The sequence below is a fragment of the Silurus aristotelis genome (assembly GCF_946808225.1).
Source record: "Silurus aristotelis genome assembly, chromosome: 2".
In the NCBI taxonomy this organism is placed as follows: Eukaryota; Metazoa; Chordata; class Actinopteri; order Siluriformes; family Siluridae; genus Silurus; species Silurus aristotelis.
The window spans coordinates 95,883-114,698 of NC_139575.1; the positions used below are offsets into that span (position 1 = coordinate 95,883).

General features: G+C 39.6%; 1 protein-coding gene across 1 annotated transcript in view; it reads left to right on the forward strand.

Annotated features, from left to right (window-relative positions):
* Window positions 1-18,816, forward strand: part of LOC310737433 (uncharacterized protein) — a 107,542-nt gene that overhangs the window by 68,633 nt on the left and 20,093 nt on the right. The window contains exons 192-209 of the mRNA XM_083561761.1: window positions 290-499; window positions 580-664; window positions 762-908; window positions 3,776-3,984; window positions 4,084-4,187; window positions 4,283-4,401; window positions 4,587-4,763; window positions 4,896-5,101; window positions 5,194-5,294; window positions 5,445-5,563; window positions 5,680-5,805; window positions 5,907-6,100; window positions 6,228-6,322; window positions 6,439-6,569; window positions 14,171-14,295; window positions 16,163-16,280; window positions 16,370-16,582; window positions 16,928-17,098. Of these exons, the coding sequence (XP_083417887.1) occupies window positions 290-499; window positions 580-664; window positions 762-908; window positions 3,776-3,984; window positions 4,084-4,187; window positions 4,283-4,401; window positions 4,587-4,763; window positions 4,896-5,101; window positions 5,194-5,294; window positions 5,445-5,563; window positions 5,680-5,805; window positions 5,907-6,100; window positions 6,228-6,322; window positions 6,439-6,569; window positions 14,171-14,295; window positions 16,163-16,280; window positions 16,370-16,582; window positions 16,928-17,098 (2,650 nt within the window). The remainder of the gene's footprint in view (window positions 1-289; window positions 500-579; window positions 665-761; window positions 909-3,775; window positions 3,985-4,083; window positions 4,188-4,282; window positions 4,402-4,586; window positions 4,764-4,895; window positions 5,102-5,193; window positions 5,295-5,444; window positions 5,564-5,679; window positions 5,806-5,906; window positions 6,101-6,227; window positions 6,323-6,438; window positions 6,570-14,170; window positions 14,296-16,162; window positions 16,281-16,369; window positions 16,583-16,927; window positions 17,099-18,816) is intronic.

Genomic DNA, 18,816 nt, shown 5'->3' on the forward strand with positions numbered 1-18,816 from the left:
CTGCCATTACTAATGTTGACCTTACCACCAATGCTTCTTCCAATGCAAATATTAATATCAACACTTCTACTGAAAACAACTCTGTTGTTACTGTCAACATATCTGCCACTAGCAATGCCCTTTATGCCACTACAGCTTCCCCAAATACAAGGTTTGAAATCAACACTTCTGCTGGACCAAATATAAACATAACTGCCATTACTAATGTTGACCTTAACACCAATGCTACCCCAAATACAAGCTTTGAAATAAGCACTTCTTCTGGAACAACTGTCAAAACTGCTAATAGTGACATAGTCCTTACCACTACTGCAGCCCCATCTACAAGCTTTGATATCAGCACTTCTCCTGGAGCAAATGTTGCTGAAAACAATTTCAGTGTCAGTATCAGCACAGCTGCCCCTGGTAATGCTATTAACACCACCTCTACTGTTCCTACATCAAGTGTCAACATCACCACTTCATTTGTTACAGTTAACCCATGTCAAGGTGTAGACAGGTGAGCTTTGTTAACCAAGAATGAGTGTAATTAAGTGAGTAGTAATATAAGAATAATGCTTCATATTTTTTTCTCCACAGTCAAGCAATTAAGACTATGCTCTTGTATGGAAATGCTTCTGCGATACTATGCAACTTCAGCATCCCTGACTATGCCTGTTCATTAGTAAGCCAAATTCAATTTCTGAATTTTAGCCATGTTGTAATAGATTTTTTTCTAATTCTTTTTTTTTTTTTCTTTGTTTATGTTGTTGTGTTTCAAGGTTTCTGTTCTGTCTACTGATGATATAGCAAAACTGCTAATATGTAAATTTACAGACAGCATAAAGTACGCACAAAAAGTTTGGAAACTTTTTTTCCACAATTTGGCTGTGCCTTTGGATGAAGCACTGGACAAGGTTTACAACATGGTATGAATTTTTTTTGTGGTACTTAAGTACACATTTTTTGTTCTATCATGGTGTGGATGGAAAGGGAAATGGTGGTGATTCTAAAAGAAAAGTACAGTGTAGTGGAGGTGAAGAGAGTTTCTGATAGAGTGATGAACGTGAAGCTGGAAGTTGAAAGGATGATGATAAATGTCATCTGTGCTTATGCTCCACAAGTTGGCTGTGAGATGGAGGAGAAGGAAAAATTCTGAAGTGAATTAGATGAAGTGGTAGAATGTGTACCTAGGAATGAAAGATTGGTGATTGGGCAGACTTTAATGGGCTTGTAGGTGAAGGGAACAGAGGTGATGAGGAGGTAATGGTAGGTATGGCCTTAAGGAGAGGAATGTGGAAGGGCAGATGGTGGTAGATTTTGCTAAAAGGATGGAAATGGCAGTGGTGAACACTTATTTTAGGAAGGAGGATGAGCATAGGGTGACGTATAAGAGTGGAGGAAGGTGCACAGAGGTGGACAATGTTCTATGCAGGAGATGCAACCTGAAGGAGATTGGCGATTGCAAGGTGTTGGCAGGTGACAGTGTATCTAGACAGCATCGGATAGTGGTCTGTAGGATGGTTTTGGAGGTAAAGAAGAAGAGGAGGAGAGTAAGTATTTGGTGTGACATCTGGAAATAGAAAGGAAGACAAAGAGACATGGTGGTGGAGATAGGTGTGTTGACTAGTGAGGAAAATGTGTGTTGAGAAGATGAAGGGAGTATTTTGAGCAGCTGATGAACGAGGAAAATGAGAGAGAGAGAAGGTTGGATGGTGTAGAGATGTAAAGCAGAAAGTGGATAGGATCAGTAAGGGGGAAGTGAGAGCAGCGATTAAGAGGATGAAGAGTGGAAAGTCAGTAGGACCAGATGACATACCGGTAGAAGCGTGGAGATGTTTAGGAGAGATGACAGTGGAGTTTTTAACCAGTTTGTTTAACAATATTCTGGAAGGTTAGAGGATGCCTGAGGAATGGAGAAGGAGTATGCTGGTACTGACTGATCTTTAAAAATAAGGGAGATGTGCAGACCTTGAGTAACTACAGGAGAATTAAGTTAATCAGTCACACCATGAAGTTGTGGGAAAGAGTAGTGGAAGCCAGGCTGAGAGAAGAGGTGACCATCTGTGAGCAACAGTATGGTTTCATGCAGAGGAAGAGCACCACAGATGCCTTATTTACTTTGAGATTGTTGATGGAGAAGTATAGAGAAGGTCAGAAGGAGTTGCATTGTGTGTTTGTGGATTTAGAGAAAGCGTACGACAGGGTGGAGAGAGGAGTTGTGGTACTGTATGAGAAAATCTGGTGTGTTAGAGAAGTATGTGAGGGTGGTGCAGGACATGTATGAGGACAGTGTGACAGCAGTGAAGTGTGCAGTAGGAACAACAGACTGGTTCAAGGTGAGAATGGCTGCAACCTTGAGCTAAACTCACTCAAAACTGTGGAGATGATAGTGGACTTTAGGAAACACCCTTCAACACTACTCCCCGTCACAATATCCAACATCCCTGTGTCATCTGTGGAGAACTTCAAGTTTCTGGGCACTACTCTCCAGGACTTGTACCATACAAGAACCAGAAACAGGGCAGAAAAAATCATTAATGACCCTTCACACCCTGGACACAACAGCTTTCAGCTCCTCCCTTCTGGCAGGCGCTACAGAACTTTGTTCACTAAAACTGCCAGACACAGGAACAGTTTCTTTCCCCAAGCAATCACCCTCACTAACGACTGACCATAATTATATTCCCTGCTTCGCATCTATGAGTACTGCACAGAAGTGTCACTCATCACACTATCTGTATATGTTGCACACACTATTGCTGCTATATACTGTACAAAGTTTTATAGTAAACTCTCTAATCATACCTGGCACACAATACTGTCATTTGCACTACCATGCACTCCCACACTTTATGTACATTACTGGTCTGTATCCCTATGTATTACCCAAACTGTCTATACTGTCTCACATTGTCTGTATTGTCTTGTATAGTCTGTTTTGTCTTGTCGTGTCTGTTTTGTCATGTATAGGTTTTATTTATGTCTGTACTTTTGAGAGTAACAAACAGCTGGAACCAAATTACTTGTGTGTGTCAACACACTTGGCCAATAAACCTGATTCTAATTCTGATTCTGATCAAGGACTGGCACTGAGCCCTTTCCTGTTTGCAGTGGTGATGGACAGGTTGACAGACGAGGTCAGACAGGAGTCTCCATGGAATATGTTTGTGGATGATATTGTGATTTGTGGTGAGAGTAGGGAGCAGGTTGAGAAGAGCCTGGAGAGGTGGAGGTATGTGCTGGAAAACAGGGGAATGAAAGTCAGTAGGAGTAAGACAGAGTACATGTGTGTGAATGAGAGGGCGGGCAGTGGAGGGGTGCGGTTGCAGGGAGAAGAGGTGGAGAAGGTGGAGGAGTTCAGGTACCTGCGGTCAACAGGTTTAAGATTAAGTCCAAACCGTCTTAATCTAGCCTCCCTCACCTTGTCTGCAAAACATCCTACATGTTTACATATTTTCACTGAGCTGGCCTCTACTCACTACCTCCTACGTTTTAATACAAGATAATGCTCAATGTATATATGCATGTATGTAATTTATAGATCAATCAATCTACAATTCTCTATAATTCTCTCTCTCTCTCTTTCTCACAAAAAAAAAAAAAAAAAGGATATATATATATATATATATATATATATATATATATATATATATATATATATATATATATATATAAAATATATATATATATATATATATATATATATATATATATATATATATATATATATATATATATATATATATATATATATATATCCTTTTTTTTTTTTTTTTTTTTTTTTTTTTTGTAGAACCTCAGCAGTGCCAAGCCTGACCCAAGTATACTTAATGCTCTTGCGGAAGTGATAATCAAGAACTTCACTACAGCACAGCTGAAGAATATCACTTTTGTTACAAAGTGGTTCCAGATGAGGCTCAGACCATTGTTTTCATCAGTGTCCACAGACTTTCTATCCAGCCTCAGTTTCACAAAATTCAGCTGTGAGACCTACCAAATTGTGTAAGTATGGACAATGAAATTTTTTTATTTCAGATGTGTTATATAGGACATGAAGAAATAATTGTTAAAAAAAAATCTATCTATTCTCACCCAACATAGTGTGGAAGCTCTCAGTAGTCAAGAATCACTCATGACAGAGGAACAGAAGCAGCTGGTCTTTTCTTCATTCATCTTTCCTTTCCTCTCAAAAGATGGCTCACCAGGTAAGTACTCCCCTTTTAGTTGTTCTAATACAGAAAACTGACAGTTTTTTAACTTGTCTTTACGTGCTTGAACTAATGATCTTGGTTCCATCTAGATCCTGGCTGTGTTTCCACAACTTCAGGCAGCAATGACTGGCTTTTAACGAACCTTGGCAGTTTCTTCAATTATGCCACCTTGACAGAGCTGAAAATTTTAAATGCAAATTTCTCTAGTGTGAGTAACATCCCAATTGCACCAACTTTATGTTTCTTGTGGAGTTGCAGCTGACTGTAGTAGTAACAGTTGGTTTCTGGGTTTTGATGAAGAGAACAGACAGCTGCTGCAAGCAGTGTCCATTTGTTTTACTTGAAGACCTGGTGTAAACATAATGTGATATGAATGTTTTTTTTCTCCTGCAGGTTGCAGTGTTTGGTTTACTGTCCATTGAGCAGAAGGCTCAGTTCATCCTGCAGGCGGATACAGGAGTGTTGGGAAATGACTTAGTGATTAGAGAGGTGTTTAGCAGTATGATCGCATCTTTTGATCTCAATCAACTTGGCATGTTCTTCACAAACTTCAGCCAGACTGCAATACAAGTGAGCATCTCTGTTGCCTAAAGACCAGATCACAAATTATTTTCTTGTGTTTTTTTTTGTTTTTGTTTTTTTTTATCAAAAAAGACATTATTCTGTGCATACTAATTGATGGATGATACCTTGTGATTGCAGATGAACCTCACTAGCATTCCTTCAGCAATTTCAGACACCATTCTGAACATAACGCTCTTAGATCTGGTGCCTCACTTCCAACGTTTCAGCCCAGAGGACTTTGCCCTGTGGTTCCAGAATTACCTTTCCATCTTACTTCCTGGTATTGGTTCAAACACCCTGTCGATCATCCCCATGACCATCGGCTGTGACTCCTACAGAGAGATGTGAGCATCTCTTCATAACACAAACACAGCAAATGATTATTTTGTTACTTTTTAGAATTTGAATTTGTTTCCCACTTTTGCTGTATTTACAGAGTGAACGGACTTGATAATGTGTACAGTGACCTCTCTGCAACACAGTCCAACACTGTTTTCAATTACATACAAGACTATCTCAAGTACCAGTCCAGCCAAGGTTTGTGTGTTTATTTGCTGTTTCAGGCTACTAGGTAGGCAGTGATAAGAAGATGTGATTTCAGGCTGATAATGTTAGGGTTAGGGTAAGTCAGGAGTGTCCTAGATGCACCACAGACCTTTTACATCAGTGTCCTCTGTTGCTTCGCAGGCCTGAGTTGCTATGGTGGTGGAAGCTTTTACATGTTCCTGAAACAGTTGTTCCTCAGTTTTGGATTCCCTGACCTAATAGACTTCCTGTCTCTTATCCCAGATGACCGACAGACAGAGGTGTGTTTGCTCTATAACATCAATTGCTTCAGTGCTTCGCTCACTGTAGGAAAGCCAATGAGTTAAGCACATCACTATCTGTAGTTAATGCTTTGTCTTTCTTCTGTCTTTTCTAGCTCTTGAGCTCCATCTCTCTGGAAGAACTTAGTGAGTTCCTGAACAGACCAAACACAGTTGTTAATGGTTCTGAGCTCTGCACACTACTTGACAACTACAATAGAACCAATCAGTACCTGGAGATGGTAGGCCAGTTTTTATTTCACCTAGATTTTTGTCCATGTAGACTACTTGCCTTTATTCTGCCAGGAATGGCTGATAGAGTAATCACTGTTTCTCTCTACAGGAGCCTGTTTTGTCCTCAGTTCTGGCCAGCCAAACATTGGAGTGTGTGTGGCCTCGTGCTCTCAGTGCCTCAACTCAGGCTGATGTAGAACAGTGGTTTAATGTTATACTGGTTCACTACCTGCCCTACCTCAGTTCTCAGCTCATCAGCTCCACCCAGCTCAGTGGTGCCTCTTGTCTGTCATACAGGAAACTGTAAGTTCTTTATTGGATGTTTCATTAAACAGGGTTTTCATCATAAACACTGCCACATGTCTGGTGGCGAAAAAAAACTGAGGTCATATAGTAAAGAAATCTCCTGTACGTATGTGTTTGTGAGCAGGGTGTCTATCCTGGGGGACAACTTCAATTTTTCTGCAGCTGATTTCTCCCAAGCTGATGTGTACAGCTCTATAAAAGTGTATCTGAGCAGTGGTGGTAAGAATAACTAAATTTTTCTTGTTTCTTTTTTCTAGTTCTCTCTGTACAAGCATTTCCGTTTGTTTGTGTGTGCACTACATGTGTGTCTCAACATGTGATTGTGTATTTTGCAGATGCCAGCCCCCGCTGCTATAACTCCTCAGATCCTTTTCTGAACTCCACTGCCTGGTTTGCAGACAACATTGGATTTTTCATTACCTTTATCACCCTCAGTGATCTGCAATCATTTATATCAGATAACAAGGTAACACACACAGAGTGGGGTACGAACAGGCAATTTCTTTTTTAGTTTTATTGCTAATTATATTATTGAGAACAACTTAAGTGAAAAGTGGGATACAGTATGCATGTCCCCATTTACAATCTTCCAATCAGTACTGTAATATGTTTGCCACTATGCTAACACATTAAAGATGAAGTGCACTTAACCTGTTACTAGGTGCCCCCTTTTGAGACTCTGTAAATGACCTACCCAAATTAAAACTTCTGCTGTAGTTGCCAAATCATCCACCACCACTGAGCCCCTGTCTGACCTCTTCCCTGAATCTCATACTACAGATTTCTGCCTTTATTTTCCTCCATCTTATTCTTCTTTCAGTCCTCACTCTCCTTCTCTTCTTCTTTACCTCCAAAACAATCCTACAGACCACTTCCTGATACTGTCTAGCTACACTGTCCCCTACCAACACGTTACAGTCCCCAATCTCCTTCAGGTTGCATCTCCTACATGTAACATAGTCCATCTGTGTGCACCTTCCTCCACTCCTATACATCACCCTGTGATCCTTCTTTTCCTTAAAATAAGTGTTCACCACTTCCATTACCATCCTTTTAGCAAAATCTACCACCATCTGCTCTTCCACAATCCTCTCCTAAAAGCCATACCTACCAATCACCTCCTCATCCCCTCTGTTCCTTTCTCCTACATGCTTATTAAAGTCTGCCCCAATCACCAATCTTACATTCCTAGGTACACCTTCTACCACTTCATCTACCTTACTCCAGAATTTTTCCTTCTCCTCCATCTCACAACCCACTTGTGGAGCATAAGCACTGTGATGACCTACTGATAAGCACACATAGACCAAGATGGGGGCGCGTGCACAACGCGAGGGTTATGGTTAGGGTTAGGGTTACCCTAACCCTTACACTAACCCTAACCCTAACTTACCCTAACCCTATTTAATAATATACTTTTTTAATATATTTAATTATATATATATATATATATATATATATATATATATATATATATATATATATATATATATATATATATACAGCTTGCACATCTTAAATGCTATAATCTTATAACCTTTAACTTCTGCACATTCGTCTTCAATGCCATAGCCTTAGAATAATTTATCTGTACTTCTTAATTATGTCCACACGTCTCTGCACTGTTATAGCCTTTATATTTATTCACTGTACATATGCTTACATACAGTGGGGCAAAAAAAGTATTTAGTCAGCCACCAATTGTCAAGTCAAGTCAAGTCAAGTTTATTTGTATAGCGCTTTTCACAACAGACATTGTCTCAAAGCAGCTTTACAGAAAACAACAGTGAAGGTGAATGGTGTGCGTTTGTCCCTGATGAGCAGCCGTGGTGACAGTGGCAAGGAAAAACTCCCTTAGATGATATGAGGAAGAAACCTTGAGAGGAACCAGACTCAAAGGGGAACCCATCCTCATATGGGTGACATCAAGAGTTTGGTCATAAATCTTTCAACAATACAGAACAATTTGTGATCATCATAGATCCAGCATCAGCTTCTCCATGCCAGGGCCTTTAAACACTCGGCATCTACTTCTCCATGATCATCCATAGGTCCATAATCTTCACGAGGTGGGACGTGACTGGAGCTGGCCAAACCTCAGGATGCCTCGGGATGGGGAGAGAAAGAGAAGCAGTGGAGAGGAATTAGCGTAGCTGCTGTTCATGATATTAACAGCACAAGTTGATAATGTGCATGTGATCATATATTCTGGAGCACAAGGTTGTGATGTGATGTGTGTGATGTGTGTTATGTGTAGGCTTTGCTAAAAAGATATGTTTTTAATCTACACTTAAACTGGGAGAGTGTATCTGAACCCCGAACACTGTCAGGAAGACTATTCCAGAGTTTAGGAGCTAAATGTGAAAATGCTCTACCACCTTTAGTGGACTTTGCTATTCTAGGAACTACTAGAAGCCCAGAGTTTTGAGATCTCAGGGAGCATGAAGGATTGTAGCGTGTTAAGAGACTGGATAGATACATGGGAGCCAAACCATTTAGTGCTTTATAAGTGAGTAGCAGTAGTTTGTAGTCTATTCGAAACTTAATAGGAAGCCAATGTAGGGACGATAAGATTGGGGTTATATGATCGTATTTTCTTGACCTAGTAAGAACTCTTGCTGCGGCATTCTGAACTAACTGAAGCTTGTTTATTAATGATGCAGGACATCCACCTAGTAATGCATTACAGTTGTCTATTCTAGTGGTCATAAACGCATGGACGAGCTTCTCTGCATCAGATATAGATAACATATTTCTTAGCTTAGAAATATTTCTAAGGTGAAAGAAGGCTGTTTTTGTAACTTGATTGATGTGATTTTTAAAAGATAAGTTGCTGTCTAAAATAACTCCCAGGTCTTTTACCGTTGAACTAGTAGTTACAGAACAACCGTCTAAATGCAGGCTGAGATGCTGGAGCTTCTGTGTACTATTTTTTGGGCTGATGAGCAAAATCTCCGTTTTATCAGAATTTAATAGCAGAAAGTTATGGGTCATCCAATCTCTTATTTCTTCAACACACTCAGTTATGCGAGCTAATTGAGCTGTATCGCCTGGTTTGGATGAAATATATAGCTGGGTATCATCAGCATAACAATGGAAGCTAATTCCATGCCTTCTAATAATATTTCCTAATGGAAGCATGTATATTGTAAAAAGCATGGGTCCTAGAACTGACCCTTGTGGCACGCCATAATTTACTAGCATTATCCTGGATAGCTCTCCATTTAAATCTACGAAATGGTAACGATTGGACAGGTAGGATTTAAACCAGCTTAATTCCTGTCCCTGAATACCAATGTAATTCTGTAAGCGATCGAGGAGAAGATCATGATCTATAGTGTCGAACGCAGCACTAAGATCTAGTAAAACTAATAGGGAGATGTAGCCTTGGTCTGAAGCTAAAAACAGGTCATTAGTGATTTTAACTAGAGCAGTTTCTGTGCTATGATGGGGCCTAAAACCTGACTGAAACTCTTCAAAGATATTGTTCTCCTGCAAGTGGTTACATAACTGGGCAGCGACAATCTTTTCTAAAATCTTAGACATAAATGGGAGATTTGAAATTGGTCTGTAATTCGATAGCGTGCTTGGATCCAGATTAGGTTTTTTAATGAGGGGCTTAATAACTGCTTACTTGAGGGATTTAGGGACATGACCTAACGATAGTGAGGAGTTAATAATATTGAGAAGAGGCTCACCAACTGTATATAACACTTCCTTCAGTAGTTTAGTGGGAATTGGATCTAACTGACATGTTGTTGATTTAGCTTTCATTATAGCATCATACAGCTCTTCCTGTCCTATACATGTAAAACAGTGTAGTTGTGGGGTTGTAAGTACGATTGTGTCGGGAGATGCTGTCAGAGGTTGAACTGCCACAATTGTTTTTCTAATGATATCTATTTTTTCAGTGAAGAAATTCATAAAGTCTTCACTACTAAACTTTGATGGAACACATTTTTCAGATCCCTGATTTGTTGTTAATTTAGCGACTGTACTGAAAAGGAACCTGGGATTGTTTTTGTTATTTTCTATGAGTTTGCTCAGGTGTTTAGCTCTAGCAGCTTTTAGCGCCTGTCTGTAGCTAAGCATACTGTCTTTATACGCAATTCTAAATACCTCCAATTTAGTTTTCCTCCATTTTCTCTCCAGATTACGTGTTGTTCTCTTTAGGGCATGCGTATGACTATTATACCAAGGTGCAGGTGCTTGTTCTCGAACCTTTTTTAACCGGATGGGGGCAACAGTGTCTAAAGTGCTAGTCAGGATAAGGTCTATGTTGTTCGCCATCTCATCAAGATGATCAGCAGTTATGGGTTTAATGTGAAACTGAGATAAATCAGGCAGGTTATTTATAAATCTGTCCTTAGTGGTTGGAATAATAGTCCTACCAAGTCGATACCGTGGTGAAACACGGTTAATCTGCTCTACCGGTAGTGTGTACAGTAGGAGATAATGGTCTGTGATGTCATCACTCTGGGGTAAAATATCTATATCAGTGACGTCTGCTCCGTAGGATATTATTAAGTCTAGTGTGTGGTTAAAACGGTGGGTTGGTCTGGTGACGTTTTGTTTAACTCCAAAAGAGTTTAGTAAATCGACAAATGATAATCCTAGGGCATCGTTTGCATCATCTACATGAATATTAAAATATCCTACAAGCAGCACTTTATCAAAACTGATCAAGAGGTCTGAGAGAAAACAAGCAAACTCATGAAGAAAATCAGCGTAGGGTCCTGGGGGTCTGTACACGGTGACCAGAGCGAGTTTTCTATGCATGTCTGAAAGTGCAATTTTAAGAACGAGCACTTCAAATGATTTAAAGCTGAATCCTAATCTCTGACTAACATTAAGAGAAGCACTATAAATGGTTCCTACACCCCCCCCACGACCAGTCTGACGGGGCTCATGCTTATAAACATATCCTGACGGTGTCGACTCGTTTAGACCCATATAATCACCTGGTTTAATCCAGGTCTCAGTGAGACAGAGTGCTGAGAGATTATTATCTGTGATCATCTCATTTACAATCAGTGCTTTGGGTGCAAGTGATCTAATGTTTAAAAGACCGAACTTTAGAACTTTGTTGTGTTTGTTTATCTGGCATTTTTCAGTTTTAACTGCAATAAGATTATTTCTGGATCTTGTGTATGTAATTCTTGGTTTTACTACCCGAGGAATAGATACGGTTTCTATAAACTGGGCTGTGTGTAAACTTGTAACTATTTGGTCTGTAGTATGCGTGTTCTTATAGTTGAAGATTTCTTGATGTCTTACCAGTCAGATGTTGTGAAGTATCCTAGAGATGTTATCTGATAGCACTGCTGCTCCAACTCTGCTGGGGTGCAGGCCATCAGGGCGGAAGAACCTAGGACGCTCCCAGAAACAGTTCCAGTTATTAACAAAGAGAAGTTTATGTTCTCGACACCATGACTGTAACCATTCATTTAGAGCTAAAAGTCTACTAAACTTCTCAGCCCCTCGCTGGTAAGTGGGAAGAGGTCCTGACACAATGATCCTCGTTGTGGGTGATGTGCTGCGTACCGTCTCCACCAGGATCCTGAAGTCCCTCTTTAAGATCTCCGTTTGCCGCAGCCTGGTGTCGTTTGATCCGGCATGGAGAACAACCGCTCCGAAGTTCTCGTTCAGGATCGCGGGTACCTGCGCAGCGACATCCAGAACACGAGCACCAGGAAAACAGCGAGTGTGCACCTTACCTTTAGCTCGGGTAGCGCGGACATGCCGGACGATGGAATCTCCGAGAATAACAGTGTCGCGTTCCGTCTCGGGGAGGGGGACGAAGCGGTTCTCGGTCGAGATCTCGAAGGCCGGTGGTGGAGGTGGAGACGTCCTCGATCGGGGCTTGGCTTGTCTCAACGCCACCGTTTGCAACTCGAACGAGTCCTCACCTGTGCTGGAATGCAGACAAACAACCGGCATAGTGCTTATCGTCACGAACAGATTTATTATACAGAGATGTGAGTGAGAGAAAATAAATATAAACAACACTAGTTATAGTCGAGTTAACTAACTACAGGCACAAGTCAGGAAGACAAAAACAATTAAGGATTATTAAAAGAGGAAAAACGGATGGATAGATAGCAAAGTTTGTTTTGAAAGACGCCATGCAAGTTCTCCCACTTAGAAAGATGAGAGAGACCTGTAATTTTCATCATAGGCACACTTCAACTATTAGAGACTAACTGAAAAAAAAAATGGAAAATAAGTATTTGGTTACCTACAAAAAAGCAAGATTTCTGTCTCTCACAGACCTGTAACAACTTCTTTAAAAGGCTCCTCTGTCCTCCACTTGTTATCTGTATTAATGGCACCTGTTTGAACTCGTTATCAGTATAAAAATCACCTGTCCACAACCTCAAAAGGTCAGACTCCAAACTCCACTATGGCCAAGACCAAAGAGTTGTCAAAGGACACCAGAAACAAAACTGTAGACCTGCAATCAATCAATCAATCAATCAATCTATCTATCTATCTATCTATCTATCTATCTATCTATCTATCTATCTATCTATCTATCTATCTATCTATCTATCTATCTATCTATCTATCTATCTATCTATCTATTCAATTCAATTCAATTCAATTCATTTTTATTTGTATAGCGCTTTTAACAATGAACATTGTCTCAAAGCAGCTTTACACAGATAATGTGGTGATTAAACGTAAATATGTTCTTTATGAGTAAGTTTGTCCCTGATGAGCAAGCCGGTGGCGACTGGCGACTGTGGCAAGGAAAAACTCCCCGAGATGGCATAAGGAAGAAACCTTGAGAGGAACCAGACTCAAGAGGGAACCCATCCTCATCTGGGTTACACCGAATGTCCATTTGTGGCGGGTATACAATGTTGCGGGGTGCAGTGATGATGATCAATCTATCTAGACATCTATCTAGACATCTAGACATCTATCTATCTAGACATCTATCTAGACATTTATCATCACCCCTTCAACTTCCAGCTTCACGTTCATCATCCTATCAGAAATTCTCTTTACCTCCACTACTGTACTCTTCCCCCTACACCATTTCTCTTTCCATCCACACCATGAAAGAACAGTTTAAACCTACCTCAAATGTTCCTGGCCTTACTCCCTTTCCACTTGGTCTCCTGAACACACAACATATCTACCAACCTGAACCTCTACTCTCCTCAACTTCTCCTTTCACTGCTGTCTCTGTAGACATCTGCCTCTTCTCCTTCTCCCCTTTTAGCCATCAGTAGCCCAATTTCCACCAGTACCCTGTTGGCTAACGATACCTGTGGCGGTCGTTGGTAACCCGGGCCTTGACCGATCCGGTATGAATTTCTCTTTCGTGTTCAGCATATTTGATTTGGCACATGTTTTATGCTGGATGCCCTTCCTAACGCAACCCTCCCCATTTATCCGGGCTTGGGACAGGCACTAAAAGTGCACTGGTTTGTGCAACCCTAATGGTTGGCTGGCCTCTCATCACGATGTCTAGCTTTTCTGAAAATGTCCGCCTTAAAAATGGATTTTTAACTATGTCCGAGACCAAATAAATTTCTCATCCTCCGTCAGCCATTGTGGGCATAAAAAAGTCTAACTCTGGGCTGTAAAAGTTTCTGACCAACGAATTAGATGACAGAAAAATGCTGACACTATTCTTGGCTAGGTGGCCCTGTAAGGTGAAGTTTAGATTGGTTAAAGAAACAGATCAATTGCTAATATAGTTTAAGGTACATTGGCCAGCACTACTGATTCTGAAGGCCCTGGGTGGATTAGATTGACATGGCAGCACATAGAGGCTGAAATCTGATTGGACAAAAATCTAACATCCACATACACATACTGGAAGCAGTGCAGCCAAGAGAAACGCTACAAAATGAAGAAAATAAACTGTTGAGAATAAATTAATACAATTTCAAGGAACAAATATTAGAATTTAGGTTGTAAATGATGGCCAGTGCTTCTGATAGTTTTTAGGCCAGCAGAGAAGGCCTTGCTGGCCCTGACAGCTCACCACTAATAAATGTAAATGTAAACACATTAATTGTTTGTTTATTGTGTTTTTATCTTTTCCTGTAGATTGGTCTGTTCCTGGAGAATTCAAAAAATCTTCAATTGTTCAATAACTCAAAAATTGCAGTCAGCGTCACAGAGTACTACACAACTCGATTATATACCCAGAATCCCTCGTTTAATCCCTTAAGGTAAAACACTGTACATGCACTATATAATACTAATCTAGTATCGATTACTTCTACTAATCTACTATCTAAGTACAAAATGTAATCACCACTTAGCACCAAATGAAAGTAATTGAGTGACATAACACTGCGGAAAATATTTTTCAGGTTAATTTAGTTCTGACAAATTCCTGATCAAAGTCCCGCCTAGTTCAAGTGTATACTAAATATGCCCAATATTTAGTTGGCAATTGCTTCTTAAATAACAATTTTGTAAGTTTTGTAATTGTTTTAAGATTTTATAGTGTGACAATTCAGGATTATAGTACAAAAATATTAAGGTAGGTCAACTGCTTTGAATTTATGGGATAGTAAATGGTTCTATTTGAGATGTCAGGGGTTATAACAGTTAAGAATGGAAAGGCTTTTACAATGTTTACAATATCAGCTTTAGTACATGTAACAAGAGTATTTTTACATCTTCATATTTTTATCCAGGGCTATTTTGGAGATTTAAGTTTGATTCTCTATGAATTAAGTATTTATTTAATGTGAATTTACTATACATTTAGCTGCCCCTAGACTTTGACAAAAGTTGATCATCAAAATGAGGAATGGGTATATTTAAAAAAAAAATTACAGCCCAATTCAATGTAAGCAACAGTGTCAGCAAATCCAATGTGGACAACAAAATATATATCACAGATAATGTGTGCATTCTTGGAGACTCAATGCCAAAACTAATTTATAAATTAGGAACTTAATTTTGTTGTAAAATCAAGTGATTTTATAGGATAGTAAATGGTTCTATTTTAGATGTCAGGGGTTGTGTACATGTGTGTGAATGAGAGGGAGGGCAGTGGAGGGGTGCGGTTGCAGGGAGAAGAGGTGGAGAAGGTGGAGGAGTTCAGGTACCTGGGGTCAACAGTGCAAAGTAATGGAGAGTGTGTTAGAGAAGTGAAGAAAAGAGTGCAGGCAGGGTGGAGTGGGTGGAGAAGAGTGATAGCAGGAGTGATTTGTGATAGAAGAGTATCTGTGAGTTGAGAGACTGTGGTGAGACTTGAGATGTTGTATGGTTTAGAGACAGTGGCATTGAGTAAAAGACAGGAGGTGGAGCTGGAGGTAGCAGAGTTGGAGATGTTAAGGTTTTCGTTGGGAGTGACGACGATGGACAGGATTAAAAATTAGTTTATTAGAGGGACAGCACATGTAGGATGTTTTGGAGACAAGGTGAGGGAGGCAAGATTGAGATGGTTTGGACATGTGCAGAGAAGGGACATGGGTTATATCGGTATGAGAATGCTGATGATGGAGCTACCAGGAAGGAGGAAAAGAGGAAGGCCAAGAAGGAGGTCCATGGATGTGGTGAAGGAAAACATGCAGGTAGTTTGTGTGAAAGAGGCAGATGTAGAGGACAGGGTGGTATGGAGACAGATGATTTGGTCTAAATTGGATTATCAGGTTATATAAAAATGTATAGAGTGTATGCAGCTCAAACACACATTGATTAATTACATCTGCTTTTCACGTTTGTATTATCATTATTTTAATTTGTAAATTCATAAAATTTATTTAAATCACTGCAATAAAACTAAATAAAAAAATACAAAACATATTATTTCCACTCATCAAAATTAGGACTCCCCTGAACTAATAAAATGTAAGAATATTAATATATAGAATATATATATTTGGCAGACACCATTATCCAGAGCATCTTACAATTATCTAATTTATACAACTAATCAGTTGAGGTTTGAGTGGCAGTTGCCACTGAGATATGAGTTCTTTATTTATGTACTGTATATGGTGGCAGATGTTCATCAAACTTTCTGTGTGTGTGTGTGTGTGTGTGTGTGTGTGTGTGTGTGTGTGTGTGTGTTATTTATAGATTACCAGGTATACTTCTCTGTGAATCACCTGGCTCTGTTTTTGCTCCTCTTGGAATTGAAGAGAGTCAGACCATTCTGTCAAGCATCAACAAATTCTGCAGTAAAACCAATCCAGAGGTATTCAGTTAATTTTTAATACGAGTTCCAATAACATGACAATTGATTCATTTTGTTACATTATGTTACCCATCCTCCTTTTCTTTCAGATTACAGCAACACTCGTGACAAAGTTTTCTACTTTGTCTGCAACTACAATTGAGTTGCTTAGCAGACAGAGTGTGGGCCTTACTGTTGGTCAGATAAGCGCCACCTCCTCCAATGTAATAAAAAGTGCTCTGCCTATGCTGTGTAGCATCAGTGGCTGGGACCAAGGGCAAGCAAATGCCCTCATCCAGAGCATCATTGGTTCAGGCTTTGATGTGAGTGTACACTATTATCTAACAAAAATGATGTCTTTTTGCATTGAGTGGAGTATTGCCTTGTATTTGAGTAAATAATTATCAAATTGAACTACTTGACATACAATAATTGAGGGCCGTCATGACAAACTTCAAATTTCACAAGGCAAATTACACTGGATTTCTTAGCACATATGTTCAGAAATGTTCATAATGATGCAGACCTGCATAGATGACCACGAAACTTAGTAGTTGTTTATAAAGTGTAGTGTTAACCCATTAAAATGTGTGATATATATAATTAAAAGAGAATATGTGATCTTCATGTTGAGTTTTGATCTGATTGGCTATTGTTTTGTTTAACAGATTAGCAGTTCATCCTCTCTGTTATCTTTGGGAACACTAATTGAAGGAGTTTCCTCTGCAACCATGTTCAGCATCCCATCTTTTGAGGTTCTTTCTTTGTCCCAGAATCCAACATTCATCAATAACATTCAGTCAGCTCGAGTAATTCTACAGGAAACCTATGTCCAGCAGGTGCATTCTATAATCTATTACATTTTATTATAATAATGCAAAAATATATAGGATGCTTTCCCTGCTCATGGCAGGATGACTTCATAATTAAAAATCTCAGACAGAGCATCCTTAATATGGCAGCTTTTGCAGGTTGTCCTAGGAAAATCTGTTTGCTAACACAGAGACAGTCAATGATGCCAAAATCACAATGATTTTGTGTATATAAACATACATTTTATATATATATATATATACACACAGTGGCGATCAAAATTAGAGAACAATTTATAAACAATTGAACAATTCTGAAATAATGTCATCTTCACTGCTCAACAGTTGAACGAGTTTTTGTCCTGGCTATACCATGCTACCAGAACACCTTTTCCACAAATTAACTAAGCATTTAAAAAAAAACATTATTTTGCAGAAAACAGATTAGCAGCAATTGAAAACAGATTAGCAGCAATTTAACAATTTCAGAATTGTTCAATTGTTTATAAATTGTTCTCTAATTTTGATCGCCACTGTATGTATTATATATATATATATATATATATATATATATATATATATATATATATATATATATATATATATATATATATATATATATATTACTTTGAACAAAATTATAAACGCAACAAAAATGTGCAGTTTTACTGTTTTGGGGGCTCCGGGGGGGGGGTCCGAAAACCAGTCAGTATCTGGTGTGACCACTATTTGCATCACGCATTTTGAACTGTACAGTAAAAACCAAAATTTCCAAATTTTGGTTATACAAACCAATTGTTGCAGCAGGTGTCCGGGTGGCTCCTCTCAGACAATTTTGGAGGTGAAGATGCTGGATGTGGAGGTCCTGGACTGGTGTGGTTACACATGGTCTGTGTTTGTTACGCCTTTGGAGACAGCTTATGGTGGAGAAATTACCATTTAATTCACGAGCTCTGGTGGACATTTCTACAGACAGCATGCCAATTGCACTCTCTCAAAACTTGTGACATTGTGATGTGTGATAAAACTGCACATTTTAGGGTGGCCTTTAAATTTGGCCAGCTTAAGTCACACCTGTGCAATAATCATGCTGTCTAATCACCATCTTGATCTGCCACACCTGTAAGGTGGATTGATTACCTCGGCAAAGGAGAAGTGCTCACTAACACTGATTTAGACAGATTCGTGATCAATATTTGAGAGAAATAGGCCTTTTGTGTACCTAGATAAAGTCTTAGACCCTTGAGTTTAGTTCATGAAAAATGGGGGCAAAAACAAAAGTGTTGCGTTTATAATTTTGTTCAGTATATATATATATATATATATATATATATGTGGCAGAGGCGCCTCCTGTACGCGTACTGTCCTGACTGCTCCTGTACTGACTGTACTGCTGTAGCGAACTGTCTCCAGAACTCCTAAAAGCAGCACGGGGGGGCCGTACAGGAGCGTACAGGAGCCGCCTCCTCCACAGGTGTGCCAATGCATCCAGTCCCAGTGGGGCTGGAGGATATAGGGAGAACCACAGGGGACAGTGCAATGTTTTTAGAGACGCAAACAAGTCTATTTGGGCTTTGCCAAGCTTCTCCCAGATCTGCTCCATTACCTGAGGGTGGAGGCACCACTCCCCGGGTCTAGACACCTGCCTTGACAGGGAGTCTGCTGATTCATTTAAACGACCTGGGATGTAAGTTGGGCCCACAGGAGGATCTGGTGCACCAGCCTGTACAGGGGGCCTCCTCTTT